The 19351-nt window shown below is 47.1% G+C and overlaps 3 protein-coding genes across 3 annotated transcripts in view; all 3 read left to right on the top strand.

Annotated features, from left to right (window-relative positions):
• Positions 1-19351, top strand: part of LOC144697817 (uncharacterized) — a 528726-nt gene that overhangs the window by 105284 nt on the left and 404091 nt on the right. The gene's annotated exons all lie outside the window — the stretch shown is intronic.
• The window catches only part of LOC144696897 (uncharacterized), a 394826-nt gene that overhangs the window by 11241 nt on the left and 364234 nt on the right, over positions 1-19351 (top strand). The gene's annotated exons all lie outside the window — the stretch shown is intronic.
• Positions 6225-19351, top strand: part of LOC144697823 (uncharacterized) — a 26916-nt gene continuing 13789 nt past the window's right edge. Inside the window, exons 1-2 of the mRNA XM_078569804.1 lie at positions 6225-6742; positions 8014-9206. Of these exons, the coding sequence (XP_078425930.1) occupies positions 8378-9206 (829 nt within the window). The 5' untranslated portion in view covers positions 6225-6742; positions 8014-8377. The remainder of the gene's footprint in view (positions 6743-8013; positions 9207-19351) is intronic.

Raw genomic sequence — 19351 nt, 5'->3', positions numbered from 1 at the left:
CGTAGCCTGGTAGCATCTTCCTTGGTAAAGACAGATGCAAAATATTCTTTCTCTGTGAAATATTATTCTCTCATTTATTCTGTCTCCAGGAAGAATGAGTCCATTGCCATTTGTTGTTTCATTGGCCTTTATTGCCTTTCATCATCCTTATTTAGCCTTTAATGCGAGGGGATTGGAGTACCAGAATGAAGTTGTCTTGCTACAATTATACAGGGCTTTGCTGAGACCACAATTGCGACCCTGTGTGCAGTTTTGATTTCCAGATTTAAGAATACATTAGAGGTAGTACAGTGAAGGTTCACCACCTTGGTCCCTGGGATGAAATGGTTGTCCTATGGTGAGTGACTGAGTAAATTGGTCTTATAATCTCAGGAGCTAAAAGATGAGAGGTGATCCCATTGAAACATATAAGATTCTGGAGGAGCTTGACAGGGCAGGCATGGAGAGGTTGTCTCCCTGGCTGAAGAATCAAAAACACGGGGCGCAGACTCAGGATTAGGAGCCAATCATTTAGGACTGAGAAGAGGAGAAATTTATTCACTCATGCTGTTGTGAGGCTTTGGAACTCTGTACTCCAAAGGATTTCGGATGCTCCATTGTTGAATACATTTAAGGCTGAGATAGACAAATTTTTGCTCTCTTGGTGAATCAATGGAAATGGGGAACAGGAAGAAAAGTGGAGTTGAAGCCAACGATCGGCCATGATCATATTCAATGATGGAGCAGGCTGGAGGGGCCCAATGATCTATTCTGCTGCTATTTCTCATGAACTTAGATCCAGGAAATCCTTTTAACTTGTGAAACTGATTCTATTTCTGATTCCCAGCTGTTTGTGTTTTAATCTTGTCCCATTAAGTAATTTTAACGTGACTGAAGACGGTTTTACTGATCAATGGACATTGAGCTCTCAGTGACTGCAGTGCAGAAACCACTCGTTTAACTGTTCTGTGTGGAAATGGGAAACTGAATAGGAAACGGTTAACAGGTGCACTTCTCTCCAATACTGAGGTTAGAGAGGGGAAATGTGTTGTTGACAGCAAGCAGTCTCAGGCATTCCATGTCTGATTGGTTGTTTTTACTTAATTGGAAAAAATAGGGAAGTGTAACACAGAAATAGGAGGAGTTCATATACCACCACCACCCCACTCCCCCAACATTTTACATCATTATTTTGTTAAACACTCCAAGATTTAGTCTTTTTAATCCCATTTGTCTTCAATACTCGACTTTCCAAGAGCTTCTTTTAAATTCTTCAACTCATCTGTGATGGGCCACACTCTGTGCCAAGCCTGCCTTTTTAGGAAATAAATTGATTGTAATTTCTCTCTGTCAGACTAACTTTCTCTCTTTCTATGTATCTGTCTTTCTCACTCTGCATCATTCTCCATCAATCCCACTCTCCACCGTATTTGGAATATATATTGTTCTTCAATAGAAACAGGGGGAGGTCATTCAGCCATTGACACTACTTTGAATTCACTAAGAGAATTACTGATCTGCCTATCAGCATCATTCCCTTACCTCCATATTCCTCGCTCAACAAAAACGGAAACAACTCTGGCAAACCTCCAGGAGGAGGCTAGGTGGGGGGTGTTCAACTCACTTGAGCATTTGTTTATTGAACCCAAGTCCAACACCTTAATCACTCGACGATCCTGCTGCATTGGAACCATTTGCTGACCGCTCATTGAACCAGACAGTTCACATTCCAATTGTCATGATGGGTTTCTTTTCCTCAAATGTTTCTTAGTTCTATTTTCATCAGAATGATGAATATTATTTCCGATTTGACATGACTGACAAGTTTCTCTCGGTATTATAACGAGACTGTTTCCATTTGCTCAGCATTAACTGCATCTGGTAAGAGATACTTTGGAATTATTTGAACTTGGCTTCAACCCATGAACCCAATGGTTCACTGAGGGCTCGGTGATACATGTGATCCCGACAAATTCACGATGTGGGAAAGAGACTGTGATGAGAATCTGTGTATCTACATATGTATCATTATTACACAGACAGAGATAAAAAGGAGGAAAACTGAAATGAATGGGGTATATGAAGGCAGACATAAAGACAGAAGAATACATGATGGATGTACACTGCTTATAATGTACCTTTACTCTTCTGTGATTACAGATATCCTGTAACATGATAGTTCTGAACTTGATGTTGTTTATCATATTTTGATTCAAGATTCAAACATCCACCTTCAAATTTGACATGTGGAGAATCTTCTCTGTTGCAGAGAGCTAGCTGCCTTTTCAGAGACTCATCAGAGGTTTCAATGATGATGATGATGATGGTGATGGCGATCATTACTATTATTTTATGTCTATATAACAAAGAAACAGTGGAAAGTGGGAGGGATCCTCTTGTGACAGTTAATGAGGAAAGTAATGCCACACTAACCTGCACCTTTAAATTGAGGAATCGTAGACCTCAACGATATAGTCAGAAGGTCAGTAAACCTCCACCATGTCACACAGGAATGTTATTCCCACTCGGTCTGTAACAGTGGAACCATTCCCCCTGTAAGCAGACTGACTGTAGCCCAGTTCGGGGTGTTTCCATTCACTGATATAAGGAGGTGAGAACATCCTGAGACACGACAGCAGATTATTGAGGGTGGGGTTTAGAACGGTTGTCTTCAAATATCCAGCTCTCCTTTCACAGAGCAGATAGAGACAATGCGGCTCCTCAGCATCTGAATTGTGCGGGGTGCGTTTCTGACAGGTAATTATGGGTTAAACACATTTACTTCTTTAATTAGTTTTCTGAACATTATTTGAGCTAGAATTTTTAAAACCCGCAGGACTGAGTTTTTCCTGTTCGAACATTTTCTTCAGATCTGAGCCTTGGAGATTCTGTCACTCAACCTCTGTCCTCGGGAAGTTACATTAGAAGGAAAAGTGGTGACTTTGCACTGTCTCTATGGGGGCACACGGAGCATCAATTATTTATACTGGTCCCGGCATCCCCCAGACACACAGCCCAAGTTTATTCTGATGAAATACACCAGCGGTTATGCAGATAAAGCAGATTTTACAACAGCTCGTTTCTCAGCAGAGCTTAAGTTCACCATGTTGACTCTTTGAGGGCTACAACTGACAGACATTGCAGAGTGTTACTGCTCCCCGAGGCTCTCAGTGACAGAAACCAGTGAAACTCTCAAACAGAAACTCCCCTCGCTCAAGATACCTGGGCTCCAGCTGCTGACGCCTGATATAAGGGCGATCAGATGCTGACACGGTGCTGAGTCACGCTGCTGTGAGCTGACACACACTGAGATGGAGACAGGAAGCAGCCCCTTGTGTGAAGGGCTCACAACAGACTGATTCTGTGACACTGAGGAATGTTCTTGAGTGTCAGAAATCGTTGTCTCTGTGCTGATCTGAATATTGAGCCATGATTTTAAGGAGATAAATATTTGATCAGAAGCAGGAAGGAAGGTTTAACTTGTACATTTTTTCTCTGATGGATCTGTCTATCCGATTGGATTCTTCAATTTGTTTTCTTGGCTGCTCCTGGAGACAGTTGTGTGATAGTTTGACCCGAGGTTAATTTGATTTCCTCTAGATCTGTGTCTGAGCGCCTGACAGCCACATTATGGCTGTGTCTGCCGAGATTCTATCTGACACCCAACAGACAGGAGCGCCCAGCCACAGTCCAAAGGTAGGTTTTGTACAGAGGTGAGACAGTTTTCCATCATTATGAGTCTGAGAAAGAGCGCAGTAATACACGGCACATTCAGCCAGCTGCAGCCCCGAAACAGTTAAACTGGTGAATTTAATTGTGGCCTGGAGCTCAGATGAGAAACGAATTCCGAAGTCATCTTCTGTCTGTTGTTGTTCATCCCAAGACCATCTCCACACAACAAACTGGAGTTCCTTGTCTGGTTGTTGCCAGCACCAATATAAATAATACAAGTTTTATGCAGTGCTATGGGTACATATTGAAGTGATTGTTCCACCTTCTCTCACGCTCTTTGATGCCTTGGGCTGAGTAACTGAATCTCCAATGTAACATGCGTTCAGGAAGAAGACAAGACCGAGTATTAAAAAGTGAAACAATATTAACACTTTAGTTTGAATACAGTACGACTGGAGTCATCCTTATCGAATATAAACATCCTAAGCACAACCCAGATGCTCAATATCTCCCTGGCCGCTGCCGAGCCCGAACCTGCCGGTCCCTTTATGAGGTCAAACCCAGACTAGAACAGACCCCATCAGAGGATTCTGTAGATTCATCATCACTTCCTCCTCCCACTGTTCTCCTACAATGACGCCATATATTTAAATCAGATTGAAATGATGGCCCTGGGTCACTTGCAGCCCTTTGGTCCACAGCATAAAATCTCTGCCGATGGGGGTCAGTCATTCAGTGAGTACAGTCTATGGTGTGAGGTTAACTGCAGCCTTACTGAGGTTTGGAGATTTAGTTCCTAGGCTCGAATCGGTCAGTTTGCTGATTGTTTAGTTCTGCCCGTGTATGATGACCTACAAAGAGCATAAACTTCATTGTCATGTCCATTCCATGTTTACACTCTGTATGATAGATTTCCGCTGATCACTTATATCACTGCCATGCACCTGCTTTCCAGGTGACCTAGTGGTTAGAATTTAGTACTTTCTGCACTGTGACCTGTGTTCAATTCCCAGGTGATGCTGGGAATCTGAAGGAAAGAAAGAAATTGCTGCAGATACTCAGCAAGCCCAGCATTTATGGAAAGAGAAAATGAGTTAACATTTCCAGTTATGACCTTATACGAAAAGAAATAAAACAAAATGGGAAATCAGAGATTACAGTCTGAAATTGTTGAGTCCAGGAGATAGTAAAGTGCTTAATGCAAAGATGAGGTGCTGTTGAGATTGTATTGAGCTCCATTGGAACATGACAGTAAACCATGGACAGAGATATCAGCGTGAGAGGAAGGTGGAGAATTAAAATGGCAGGTTATTGGAAGCTCGGGGTCACGATTGCAGACTGAGCAGAGATCTCTGCAAAGCAGTCACCCAACCAGTGTTTGGTTTCCTCAATGTAGAGGAGGCAACATTGACAACAGCAAATGTAGTATATTAAATTGAAGGAAGTACTTATAAACCGCTGCTTCACCTGGAAGGAGAGTTTGGGGCCTTGGATGGTGAGGAGGGGATAAAAGGGTAGGTGATACATTGCCTTTGTTCACTTGGAAAGATGCTGTGAGCAGGGGATTGATTGTAGGGGGTGAGAGAGAAGTGGATCGGGGATCACAGAGGGAATAGTCCCTTTGAAATTTTGAAAGGAGAGGGGGAAGGGGAACATAAGTTTGCTGGCAGCATCACACTGGAGATGACCTGTTGAATATGGGGGCTGGTGGGGTGGAAAGTGAGGATAATGGGAAACCCATCGGGCTTCTGTAAGGGAGTGGAAGATGTGAGGGAATTGGTTCGAGCATGGTCGAAGGACCTGTCAAACACAATATCTGGGGGTTGGGGGTGGGGATGGGAGATCTTCAGTTGAGGAAAAAGGAGGCTATATCTGAGGTGCTGTTACAGGAGGTTGCAACATCAGAACAGATGTGGTTTTGATGGAGAAGCTAAGGGAATGAAATTGAATCCCTACAGGGTGTATGGATTAAGGAACTATAGTTGTGGTAGCTCTGGGGAATGCTGGGCTTATGATGAATATTTGTTGATAGCCTGTCCCCAGTGATTCATTCACTCGACTCGCTAAGACACGACTGAGTTCACATGTAAATGCACGGGTTGGATTCTGCTGTTATTGTTGCTGTTTTAGGGACTGTCGATTGTTCATCAATTTCCAATTCCCTTCTTTCTCCTGGATAATGGAGAGTCCGTTCACTTCAGTTTCAGTCCAATTTATTTCCTAATTTTATCAATTTCCCCAAGTGTCCACTCCATTACAACAAAAAACCACTATGAACTAAGTGGAATGTTCAATGGCGGATCATTCACCCAGCATTCCCCGCGGTGCAGAATGCCCCCTATCCACACCACAGGAGACTATTGCGCAGGCGCAGTATGGAACAGTCTTGGCGCATGCCGACTGACACAGGCTTGTTTTTCACATCTGCAGCTGGGAAGCAGCGGCCACTTGGTGGGATCGATGAGCCTGGAGATGTGCGGGGAGGCGTCATAAAAATCAGGCGTAGGCCTGAAGGTCCGAACAAGGATCTATCAGAATCTATCGGTGCGTTTGCACCGAGCGATTCGACAGCTGTAGCGCTTCTAATTACAACCATGTTAACGACTGCTATCTTTATTGGGGTCAATGTACAATAGGCCGCATGCGCAGCCTCCATCTTTATCGGTGCCAATAGGCACTAGGTCGCATGCGCAGTCGCCATCTTTATCGGGGGTGAATACACACTAGGCCGCATGCGCCGTCGCGATCTTTATGCAGGGGGCATTGTGTAGACGGCGCAAGCGTGATCGTTCTGCGGCCTGGAGCTGGAGGAGAGATTTCTATCCTGTACTGGCAGTGATGGCTTTTGAAAATTCCTTTTAGAGGGGATTAGAAGCCGTGGGGCACGAGGTGGAATTATAGACAGCAAACTCTTTGTTACTTCTGAATATTTATTCTGCACTGATATTGGTGGCTTTTGAAGCTCTTTTTCCAGGGTATTAGAAGAGGAAGGATTTACAGATGAGAAACTCAAACCAAACATCACAATAAGATCTGACAGAGTCACTCGATTCATCAGAACCTGAATATCATCAGCATCTTAATGTGGAAGGTAAAAAGCTGCAAATGCAACTTGTCTTTTGCACTGACATGCTGGGCATCATCATTGAGGTTGGAGTTGTTTGTGGAGCCTCCTCCTCCAGTGAGTTGTTTAATTGTCCACCGCCATTCACCACTGGATGTGGCAGGACAGCAAAGCTTAGATCTAACCTATTGGGATCATTTAGCTCTGTCTGTTGCATTCTGCTTCCGCTGTTTGACATGTCTGTAGTCCTGTGTTGTATCTTCACCAGGCGGATGCCTCATTTCTCAATATGCCTGGCGCTGCCACACATTTTTTAAATTCATTCATGGGATGTGAGAATCACTGGCTAAGCCAACATTTATTGCCCATCCCTAATTGCCCTTGAGGAGATGGTGATGAGCTGCCTTCATGAACCGCTGCAGTCCATCACTGTTTCTTGAACTACTGCAGTCCGCTGCTCTCCTACACTCCTCATTGAACCAGGGTTAATTCCTAAGCTTGATGGTAATGGCAGAAATGAGGGATAGGCTGGGCCATGAGGTTACACATTGTGGTTGAATACAATTCTGCTGCTGCTGATGGCTCACAGCGCCTCATGGATGTCTAATTTTGAGCTGCTGGATCCTCTTTGAATCTATTTCATTCAGCACAGCGGTAGTGCCACAGAACATGATGGAGGGTATCCTTAGTGTGTGAAGACAGCACTTGGCCCACCTGACTAGTCCAGTGATATCTTTCTGCACTCTTACAGCTTTTATTTTTATTGTTAACCAGTACTGAGGCCTGCAGAACATCACTGGAAATAGCCTTCCATTCACAAAAACACACATTGACCATGCACCACCGCTTCCTGCCATTAGCCAATTTTGCATCCAATTTGCCACTCCTTCTAGGGTGCTATGAGCTTTTACTTTCCTGCCCAGTCTGCCATGTGGGATCTTGGTCAATGTGGAGAAAATGTTTCCACGTGTGAGAAAATCCAAAACTCGGGGCCAGAAATACAAGACAGTTACTGAGGAATCCAATAAGGAGAAATGTGTTCACTCTGAGATTGGTTAGAATGTGAAACTCGTTGACACAGGAAGTGATTGAGGCAAAATGCTTAGATGTTTCAAAAGGAAACTAACTGATTACATGAGAGAAAAGGGAATAGAAAGATAAGCTGAAAGGCTGACTTGAAGCAGATGGAATGGAAGGGGATGAGTTTGGAGCATAAATATGGGCACAAACTTGCTGGACTGAATGGTCTGTTTCTGTGCTCTATATTCTAAGTAATTCTGTGTGAACTCCTTTTACAGGGGATTAGAACGGGAGGATTTACAGACAGGAAACTCAAGTCAAATATCACATCAGGATCTGACAGAGTCATTCGATTCATCAGGACCTGAATATCATCGGTCTTTGATTGTGAAAGGGGAAATGTTTGCGTGTTCGGTCTGCGGGAAAATATTTCAAACATCAGTGTGACTGGAAAAGCATTGAGACACACACACCCGAGTGAGAGTGTTCCAGTGAACTGACTGTGGAAAGATCTTTAACCAGTTACAGATCCTGAAAAAACATCACACCATTCACAGTGGGGAGAGACCGTACACGTGTTCTGTGTGTGGATGAGGCTTCAACTGATCGTCCAACCTGGAGAGACACAAGGACACTCACACCATGGAGAAACCGTGGAAATGTGGGGACTGTGGGAAGGGATTCAATTACCCGTCTGAGCTGGACACTCATCAACGCAATCACACTGGAGAGAAACCCTGTAAATGCGGGGACTGTGGGAAGGGATTCAATTATCCATCCCAACTGGAGATTCATCGGCGCAGTCACACCGGGGAGAAACCATTCACCTGCTCCATGTGCAGGAAGGGATTCACAGAGTTATCCAAGCTGCACATGCACATGCGAGTTCACACCGGGGAGAGGCCATTTTCCTGCTTGGTGTGTGGGAAGGAATTTGCACAGTTATCCACCCTGCTGACACACCGACGTGTTCACACTGACATGAGACCTTTTAAATGTTCAGAATGTGAGAAGAGTTTTAAAAGCAGAAGTGAGGTGGTAACACACCAACGCACTCACACTGGGGAGAGGCCATTCACCTGTTCTCTGTGTGGGAAGGGATTCACTCAGTCTTCCACGTTGCAGAAGCACCAGAGAGTTCACACTGGGGAGAGGCCGTTCATCTGCTCCATGTGTGAGAAGGGATTCACTCAGTCTTCCAGTCTCATGGAGCACCAGAGAGTTCACACTGGCGAGAGGCCATTCACCTGCTCGGAGTGCGGTAAGGGATTCACCCATTCATCCCACCTGCTGACACACCAGCGAATTCATACTGGAGAGAAGCCATTCACCTGCTCTGTGTGTGGGAAGGGATTCACTCAAAAATCAAGCCTGCTGGGACACCAGCGACTTCACACTGGGGAGAGACCGTTCACCTGCTCTGAGTGTGGGAAGGGATTCACTCGGTCATCCAACCTGGTGACTCACAAGCGAATTCACAAGTGACTGCAGAGGTTGGATTCTGCTGTTGTTGCTGCTGTTTATTACATCCAGGATTGAACAGTGTTCATTCTAACAGCTGGTGTTTCTTTCTGCTGATGTTTATAATCCCTGTAACTGGGCTGGAGTTTAATATTCTGTGAAATAAATCAGGCCTCGCAGTATCTGTGGAGAGAGAAACAGAGTTAATGTTTTGAGTCCATATAACTCTCGTCCTTCGAGGAAGAGTTATACTGGACTCAAAACATTCAATCTGTTTCTCTATCCACAGAAGTTGACAGACCTGCTGAGTTTTTCTGGCATTTCCTGTTTATATTTCAGAATTCCAGCATCTGCAGTTTTAAAAACATTGTTGTTGATTTTTGTCCTGAGTGTTTAACATCACCTGGCTGGAGGTCAGAAAGGACAATCTGGGGGAAGATCGTACGGCAGGAACAGAACTTCAGCCTGGACACAGTCCTTCAGGGTCACACCGAGAGGGACAAACGGCACTTTGGTCTTTCTCACCTCTCTCCACTGACCAAAGTCTCCGTGTGGGTTAATCCTGAGGTGTGTAAGAAATAAGTCCCAGCCGCTCATGGTTCAGAGCTCCTAGACTCGGAACAGAAGGCTCCTTTACAACTATGTTTAGAGTCAGGAAGAACAACAGTGAATGCTGGAAACGTGCTGTCAAATCAGAGATTGGTGTAAAACTGTGACCTGTTCCTGACTGACAGTGAAATGGCAGGTTTAAGTTTCCAGTCTGGAAATGATTGTGGTAATTATTCTAGAATATTTAATGTGACAGTCCTGAATCTACCATTTTGAGGCAGGTGTTACTTTGTTTTCAAGAAACCTTTTGAAAGTAAGTTGGTTAAAGTCTGCAATTAAATTAGGAGGAGTTTACATGAGCCTGTTAACTGTTGCTATAATTAAACAACAGGCATTTGATCTTAATATAAAGAAGGGTACAGTAGCTTAATGGTTATCTTACTGGTTTGGTAACACAGAAGCTGACCTGATAATCTGGTAGATGTGAGTTCAAATCCCACCACAGAAGTTGGGGAATTTAAATTCTATTAACTGAATAAAAAGCTGGTATCACGTGAAACTACTGTGTAGTTGTAAAAGTCTAACTGGTTCACTGACATCCTTTAGGAAAGGAACCTGTACTCCTAACCTCACCTAGTGACTCCAGAATCAGAGTAACGTGGCTGACTCTGAAATGCTCTCTGAGTCACTCAGTTATACCAGAACCATGTCCTAAAAGGCATCTCATCACCACCTTCTCAAGGACAATGATGGATGGGCAATAATTGGTGACCTTGCCAATGACACCTGCGAGAGCTTGCCCTTGTTGACCTGATCTAAACCTGTCATAACATCCCAGAAATAGCTGCAAATCAAGAAATGGAAGGGAGGAAGTAACTCAAGAAAATTACAATCAGCCATGATCTGATTGAATGGCGGAGGAGTCTCGAGGGACCGAGTGGCCTTCTCCTGTTCCTAATTCGTATGTTTGTATGTACATCTATCAATCTCTTTTGCTCCAAGGAGAACAATCCCAGCCTTTCCAACCCAACTTTATAACTAAAACCCCAATTCCTGGAACCATTCTGGTAAATCTCCTTTGCATCGTCTCAAGGACCTTCTCATCTTTTCTAAAGTGTGGTGAACAGAACTGGACTCTAATTTGGCCCAAACCAGATCTTTATAAAACTTCAGCATAACTTTCCTGCTTTTGTGCTCAATATCTCTATTTATTGAAGTCCAGGCTCCCATCTGGTTTGCTAATCACTCTCTCAATATGAACTGCCTCCAAAGATCAGTGGACATGCACCCTCCCTTTGTCCCTCCACACTCTTTAGAATGGGCCATTAAGTTCATATTGCCTCTTCCAATCCCTTCTGCCAAAATGCATCACCTCACACTTCTCTGTATTCAACTCCATCTGCCACTTGCCTGCCCATTCTGCTAGCCTATCATGCCCTGTTGCAGGCGATTTGTATCATCGTCACTCTTTGCCACTCCTTCAAGTTTGGCATCATCGGCATATTTAGAAATTTTATTCTGCCTTCCAAAATTCTAGTCATTTATATATAGTAAACAAAGAGTGGTCCCAGCACTGACCCTTGGGGAACATCACTGTACCAGCCTCAAATGATAGAAGAATAGAGCAGGAATGGTGGCCATTTGGCTCTTTGTCCCTGTCTCTGAAAATGTTACCATTCTGTCCCACTCCCCTGCTGTTCCGGTATCGACAAGGTGGATGTGGAAAGGATGTTTCCTCTTGTGGGTGAGTCCAGAACTAGGGGGCACTGTTTGAAAATTAGGGGTCGCCCTTTTAGGACAGAGATGAGGAGAAATGTTTTCTCTCAGAGGGTTGTGTGACTTTGGAACTCCCTGCCTCAGATGGAGGTAGAGGTGGGGTCACTGAATATTTTTAAGGCAGAGGTAGATAGATTCTGGTTAGACAAGGGAATCAAAGACTATTGGGGATAGATGGGAAGGCGGAATTCGAATCACAAACAGATCAACCATGATCTTATTGAATGGCGGAGCAGGCTTGAGAGGCCGAGTGACCTACGTATGCTCCTATTTCATATGTTCATATAAATCTTTCCTTATTAAGTAAAAGCCGAAATCACTTTTGAAAGTTACCTTTGGATCTGCTTCCACCAGTCATTCAGACAATGTGTTCCAGATCATCAGAACTCACTGAATAAAATAATCTCTTCTCATCTTCACCCTGGATTTTTTGCCAATTATTTTAAATCTGTGTTCTGCAGCTACCAACCATCCTGCCAATGAAAACAATTTCTCCCTTTGTAGATGATAACTCCTCAAAATGTCCACACCTCTATTAAATTGCTTGGTAACCTTCTCTGCTCTAAAGAGAACAATCTCAGCTTCTCCAGTCTCTCCTCAAAACTGAAACTGCTCATTCCCAATTCCATTCTAGTAAATCTCCCATGCTCCCTCTGCAAGGGCTTGACATCTTTCCTAAAGTGTGGTGCTCAGAACTGAACACCCGACTTAAACTTGAGGATGAATCAGTGATTTATAAAGATTCAGGATAAGTTCCTTACTTTTGTTCTCCATGTCTCCATTGATAAAGCCAAGGGTTATCTGTAAAACAAAACAGCTGGATAAACCTTTCCTGCTCCCTTCAAAGATTTGTGTCTATACACTCCCAGGTCACTCTGTTCTTGCACTCTGTTTAAAATTGTACCATTTAGTTTATTCTGCCTCTCATTCGTCCTCCCAAAATTCAGCATTGACTGTGAATCACTTTGGGATGTTCTGAGGGTGTGAACGGTTCTAAAGGAACACAAGAACTTTCTCTTTTAAAGCTGATTAAAAGTTGTAGATTTTGAATCAAAGATTAAATTCAGATTGATCTTCAAAGTTAACTATTTTACTGCAGAGACAAGTCCAACTGGGAGTCAGTGAATTAAGAGGAAAGGTCCCAGACAGCGGTTCTTCAAGGTACACTGCAGGCCCGACAGCTCAATCAGCCCCACTCTCAGCTCAGGAGACCTCAACAACTCCACATACTGTCCACAGGGGAGCTCTCCTGGTGCAGTGGGACCAACATTTGTGTTTTAACTAACACCACCTAAAGAAACTGGATTAATCGGTCACTGGTCTGATTGCTACTTATAGAAACTAACTGTGCACAACTGGCTGTTGTGAAACAGTAACAACTTGTATTTATATAACATGATTAATGTGCTTCAGACAAGTTTCATAAAACAAAAGTTGACACCGAGTCACATAGGGGTTATTTTGGTAAATGGCCAAAGTTTGATTGGAGAGGCAGATTGTAACAAGAATCTCGAATAGGAGAGAGGTTAAGAGGTTTAGGGAGGGAATTTCGGAGCTTCACACCTGGGCCTGGTGACCAATGCAGTAATTAAAATCAGGGGTGCTAAAGAGGTCAGAATGTGAAGAGTGCAGATATCTCAGAGGGTGTGTGATTGGAGATTACAGAGATAGGGAGGGAAGAGGCCATGGAACAATTTGCAAACAAGGATGCAAATTTTAAAACTGAATCATTGCTTCACCAGGAGCCAATCACACACGACATCAACATTATCATTGACCAGAAACTAAACTGAAACAGCCATATAAATACTGTGGCTACAAGAACAAGTCAGAAGCTAGGAATTATATGGCAAGAAACTAAGCTCCCGACATCCCAAAGCCTGTCCACCATCTACAAGACACAAGTCAGGTGTGTGATGGAATACTGCCCACTTGCCTGGATGAGTTCAACTTCAATAACACTCAGGAATCTCGACACCATCCAGGCCAAAGCATCCTTTGGCACCTCGCTTGCTTGGCACCCCATCCACTAGCTTAAACATTCACACCCTCCACCAGTGACAGCAGTGTGTACCATCTACAAGATGCACTGCAGCAATTCACTAAGGCTCCTTCGACAGCACCTTCAAAACCTGCAACCTCTACCACCTAGAAGGTCAGCAGAAACATGGGAACACCACCACCTGCAAGTCCCCCTCCAAGAAACACTCCATCCTAACTTGGAACTCTATGGTCATTCCTTCACTATCACTGGATCAAAATCCTTAAACTCCCTTCCTAACAGCACTGTGGGTGTACCTCCACCACATGGACTGCAGCAGTTCAAGAAGGCAGCTCACCACCACCTTCTCAAGGGCAACTAGGGATGGGCAACAGATGCTGGCCTAGCCGGGTCACCCATATCCTGTAAAAGAATAAATCAAAAATGGTGAGGAATGGATGAACGGGACTTGGTGTGAAAAAGCACAGGGGCAGAGTTTTGGATGATTACATGTTTCCACGTGGGGGTGGGATGAATATGAGAGTCTGGCCTGGAATGTATTGGAATCGTCAAGTCTAAAGGTAACACGGGCGTGGATTAGGGTTTCAGCATCAGATGATCTAGGGTGGGGTTGAGACAGGCGACGTTATGGAGGTTGAAATATCTGGTATTAGTGATGGTGTAGATATGTGGTCAGAAACTCATCTTGGGGTTAAATCTGACACCATGATTGTGAAGAGTGTTGTTCAGCCTCAGACAGTTCCCAGGGAGAGGGATGGACTCAGTGGTTAGGGAACGGAATTTGTAGTGGTGACTGAAGACAATGGCTTTGGTCTTCCTTTTGGCTAAGATCAAGTGTTGCAGGGGCGACACCATGGTCCTGCCAAGGCAAGGTTGGGATGGAAGGGCGATAACCAATCGCAATCTGAATCCATACCGTGGGTTACCTATCACCGTCCGAGTCACGGTGAACCACAGCGACGAAGGAGGATCACCTATGGATCGGGGCTTCTTCACCAGGAGGATCCTGTTGAAGGCGTGCGGCTTCCAAGCTACGGAGATCTTCACCCTGCACGACTCCCGCAAAGGTGGTTATTTTGACGTGACGTTCAAGCGAGTGGCAGACTGCGTCCGGCTCCTGAGGGTGTTCGAGGAGAAGAGAGACCTGCCGGAGATGAAGATCCTGACGGCGGAGCTGCACTTTTCTCTGCCGTTGCAACGGGAACGTGAGGTGATGGTGCATGTGTACAACCCCTTCGTCCCTGTCGCCGACGTGGTCACCTTCCTCACCAGGTACTTCGATAAGGTGGGGAGCGGCACCGAGATTCGAGACGACTTGGGGATCTGGACAGGCAAACGCCTGTTTAAGGTCACGCTAAAGACCGATGGTAAGGGAGCCATTTTCCACCCTCCTTCCAGTTTCGCTATCGGGGGAAACCGTGGCTACCTGGTCTACGCTGGGCAACCCAAGCATTGTCGCTCATGCGGCAAGGCTGGCCATGTGGCGGCCAACTGCAGCGCCTCCCTCTGCAAGATCTGCAAACAGGAAGGGCACCAGACAAAAGACTGCAAACAGGCCAAGTGCTGCAACCTGTGTGGCGAGGCAAGTCACCTCTACAGGACCTGCCCCAAACGCTGCCGTACTTACGCACAGGCAGCCAAAGCCGACCAGGGGGAAGCAGAAGAAAGGTTCCGTGTCACTCCAACCACCAAGGCCCCCAGGGAGCTCAACGGGACAAAGGAGGACACAGAGAGAGACAAGGTGGAGAAAGAGATTGAGGCAACAGAGAGCCAATCAACAGCACTACCCCCTGAACCTTCCAGTCCTCAGGACAGCGAATCAATGGAGGAGGAGGCAGCAGTGGAAAAGCAGCAGGGGGAGTGGCGGACGGTGAAGAACAAGAAAAGTAAGAGGGAGCGAAGAAGAAGCAAAGGCGTTTCCCAGAGAAGCGGCAAGAGGCGTCTCCCATCCGACACGGATGACAAGGGCAGCAGCTCTTCGGATGATGAAGTGCCAGAGCGGCACCGACAGAAGAGGCGGCAAAGCTCCAGGGCGTTGGAGGACGAGACACCCGAGCTCCAGAAAATTGGAGACAACAAGGAGACCAGCGCACCCCAACTTTGCCTGCAACCTGAGGAGGCCAGTGCACCACAGCCCCTGGAATCTGGGAGCAGTGAGGCAATCATCGCACCCCAGCTCCAGGAAGCCGGGAACAGCAACCCCCCAGAGGGGGTGAGTTTTGGAGAAGCTTCTCCAGCAAAGGTCATCTCAAAACCCGCTCACTACGTGAACCTCCAGATGCCACTGGAGCAGAACACGGCCAAGGAGATCTACCTCAGCCCATCCAAAGTGAAGGAATTTGAGCTCACTACGGGTATGAAGGAGCAGACTAAAGGTCTGGGACTCTCAGAGACAGTGGGTTTGGTAGGAGAATAAATGCTTTAATATGGGTTTAAAGATTGTATCCATAAATGTGCGTAGCATTAAATCTACTACGCGATGTGTTGCGACCTTGGACTACCTAGCCAAGGTCAAAGCTGACCTGTTGTTTCTGCAGGAGTGTGCGATACCGCACCTCAGCTCCTACAGGCAATGGTCACGATGGTGGTCCCACGGGCCATCGATCTGGTCGGGCGGAAACGACTCTCGTTCCTCCGGCCTGGGTATTCTGCTGCGGGGAGGCAACTTCACCGTCTCCGAGGTCAAGGAGGTGGTGGGCGGGCGACTCCTGGTAGCAGACGTAATGTACAAGAACGCTCCACTCCGGTTAATTAACGTGTACGGCCCGGCACAAGGGGCTGAGCGGCTGGAGGTTTTTCAGCAGCTCCCACTGCTGCTGGCGACCTCCAGGCCGGTCATTCTGGGCGGGGACTTCAACTGCATCATCGATGCGGCTGGACGATCCGGCAGGGCCGGAAGCAGATTGGACGCTACGTCCAGATCCCTGATGGAAACAGTTAAGGATGCCAAGCTGCACGACGTCTTCAGCAACCCTGCAGACGGAGCGCAGCGTAGATACACCTGGTCGCGGCCAGACGGGTCCATTCGTTCCAGGATAGACTTCCTGTTTGTGTCCCGTGCATTCACAGTCAGATCCACCGACGTCAAGCCGGTGTTCTTCTCTGACCACTGCCTCCTACTGGCGGACTGCCACTTGGAGGAAGACCTGAGGGTGGGCAGGGGGGCATGGAAGCTAAATGTGCAACTGCTGACCCCAGAGAACATTGAGGAGCTCAAGAGGGATTACAAAGGTTGGAGAACCGTGAAACCCCTCTTTGAGTCCCTGACACACTGGTGGGAAGTGATCAAGGGAAGCATCAAGAGGTTTTTCATCCGCAAAGGCACCCAGAAAGCTAGAAAGGAACAGAGGGAAATGTCCCGACTCCAGGAAAAGATGCAGAATCTGCTCCGGCTGCAGTCGATGGGGGTCGATGTCAAGGAGGAGCTCCAAGAGGTGAAGGGCCAGCAAGCCTCGCACTTTGCCTCGGAGGCCTCCAAGATCATCTTCCGCTCCAGAGTCCGCTCCGTGGAGCAGGATGAGACGTGCTCACGTTTCTTCTTCCAAAAGGTACACAGAGAGCGCTCTGTGATCAGCAGCCTGAAGGAAGAAGACGGCTCAGTAAAGTCATCACGGTCCGACATTCTGAGGATCAGCAAATCCTTTTATGCCGGTCTGTATGACGTGAAGCCCACGGACAGCACGGCCTCCCAGTCCTTCCTGTCCTCTATCACGGAGGTCTTAGACCACAGTACGCGGGAGAGCCTAGACAAACCGCTAACTCCTGACGAACTGACTAAGGCCCTCGAGTCCTTCGAGAAGAGTAAAACCCCCGGAAGCGACGGCCTGCCGGCGGAGTTGTATTCGGCTCTGTGGGACTTGATCGGCCCAGACCTGCTAGAAGTGTACGAGAGTATGCTCCTGGCCGGCAGCATGTCAGAATCCATGAGGAAAGGCATCATCACCCTCATCTACAAGCACAAGGGGGAAAGGGAGGAAATTAGAAATTGGCGACCCATTTCACTGTTGAATGTGGACTATAAGATTCTGTCCAAGGTCATCGCCAACCGGGTCAAATCCGCTCTGGAATTGGTGATTCACCCTGACCAGACCTGCTCTGTGCCAGGCAGGAAGATCTCTGACAGCCTGGCGCTGCTCAGGGATACGATTGCCTATGTACAGGACAGGGGTGTGGATACCTGCCTCATCAGCTTGGATCAGGAGAAGGCCTTTGACAGAATATCGCACACCTACATGGGGGATGTGCTCTCCAAAATGGGCTTTGGGGAGGGAATTCGAAATTGGATCCAACTGCTCTACACTAACATCAGTAGCGCAGTCTCAATCAATGGGTGGGAAACAGATAGCTTTCCGATTAAATCTGGAGTCAGGCAGGGCTGTCCTCTCTCGCCTGTCCTTTTCGTGTGCTGCATAGAACCCTTTGCCGAGTCCATCAGGAAGGATCCGGGCATAAGAGGAGTGACGATCCCAGGCAGTGGAGGCACTCAGGTAAAAGCCTCCCTGTACATGGACGACGTCGCCGTCTTCTGCTCGGATCCGCTGTCGGCGCGCAGACTGATGCACGTCTGCGACCAGTTCGAACTGGCCTCGGGAGCCAAGGTAAATCGTGGGAAGAGCGAGGCCATGTTCTTTGGGAACTGGGCTGACCGATCCTTTGTCCCCTTCACTGTCAGGGCTGACGGCCTGAAGGTGCTGGGGATATGGTTCGGAGGGACCGGGGCATGCGTTAGAAACTGGAAGGAGCGAGTGGCTATGGTGAAAAGGAAACTGGGCATGTGGGAGCGACGCTCCCTCTCCATTGCGGGTAAGAACCTGGTCATCAGGTGTGAGGTACTCTCGCTGTTGCTGTACGTGGCGCAGGTCTGGCCCATTCCACACTCCTGCGCGATGGCGATCACTCGAGCCATCTTCCGCTTTATCTGGAGGTCGAAAATGGATCGTGTCTGCAGGGACGCGATGTACAAGCCTCTAGATAAAGGGGGAAAAAACGTGCCCAACATCGCCCTCATACTGATGGCCACCTTTGTGTGTGGCTGCATCAAGCGGTGCGTAGACCCTCAGTACGCAAACACCAAGTGTCACTACGTGCTGAGGTTCTACCTGTCCCCGGTGTTGCGAAGGATGGGTCTGGCCACGCTGCCGCGGAACGCTCCAAGTAGTTGGACCGTGCCGTACCACCTGTCCCTGGTGGAAAAATTTATGCAGAAAAACACCTTTGACCACAAGTCCATCAGGCAGTGGTCAGCACGTAACGTCCTAGAGGCCCTGAGGGATAAGGAGAGGGTGGACCCTGTGGGATGGTTCCCCGAGCAGACTGTCAAAGTCATTTGGCAGAATGCCTCATCGCCAGAACTTTCCAACAAGCACCAAGACGTAGCTTGGCTGGTGGTGAGAAAGGCCCTCCCCGTCAGATCCTTCCTACACGCCAGGAGTCTCACCCCCTCTGCACGATGCCCTCGAGGTGGCTGTGGTGGGGAAGAGACCGTTGTTCACCTCCTTGTGGATTGTGCCTTTGCAAAGAAAGTCTGGAGAGAGATGCAGTGGTTGCTGTCGAGGTTCATCCCGAGCAGTTCTGTGACACAGGACTCTGTGCTCTACGGGCTGTTCCCAGGGACACACACCGAGATAAACATCGACTGCAGCTGGAGGATCATCAACTCGGTGAAAGACGCGCTTTGGTCTGCCCGAAACTTGTTGGTCTTCCAGCACAAAGAGTTGTCCCCGACCGATTGTTGCGGACTGGCACAATCCAAAGTCCAGGACTACGTGCTGAGGGACGCACTAAAGCTTGGGGCAGCTGCCGCAAAGGCGCAATGGGGAAGGGTCGCT

This window comes from Cetorhinus maximus, chromosome 23 (genome assembly GCF_964194155.1).
Source record: "Cetorhinus maximus chromosome 23, sCetMax3.hap1.1, whole genome shotgun sequence".
NCBI classification, from domain to species: domain Eukaryota; kingdom Metazoa; phylum Chordata; class Chondrichthyes; order Lamniformes; family Cetorhinidae; genus Cetorhinus; species Cetorhinus maximus.
This window is presented reverse-complemented; position numbering and strand designations above follow the sequence as displayed.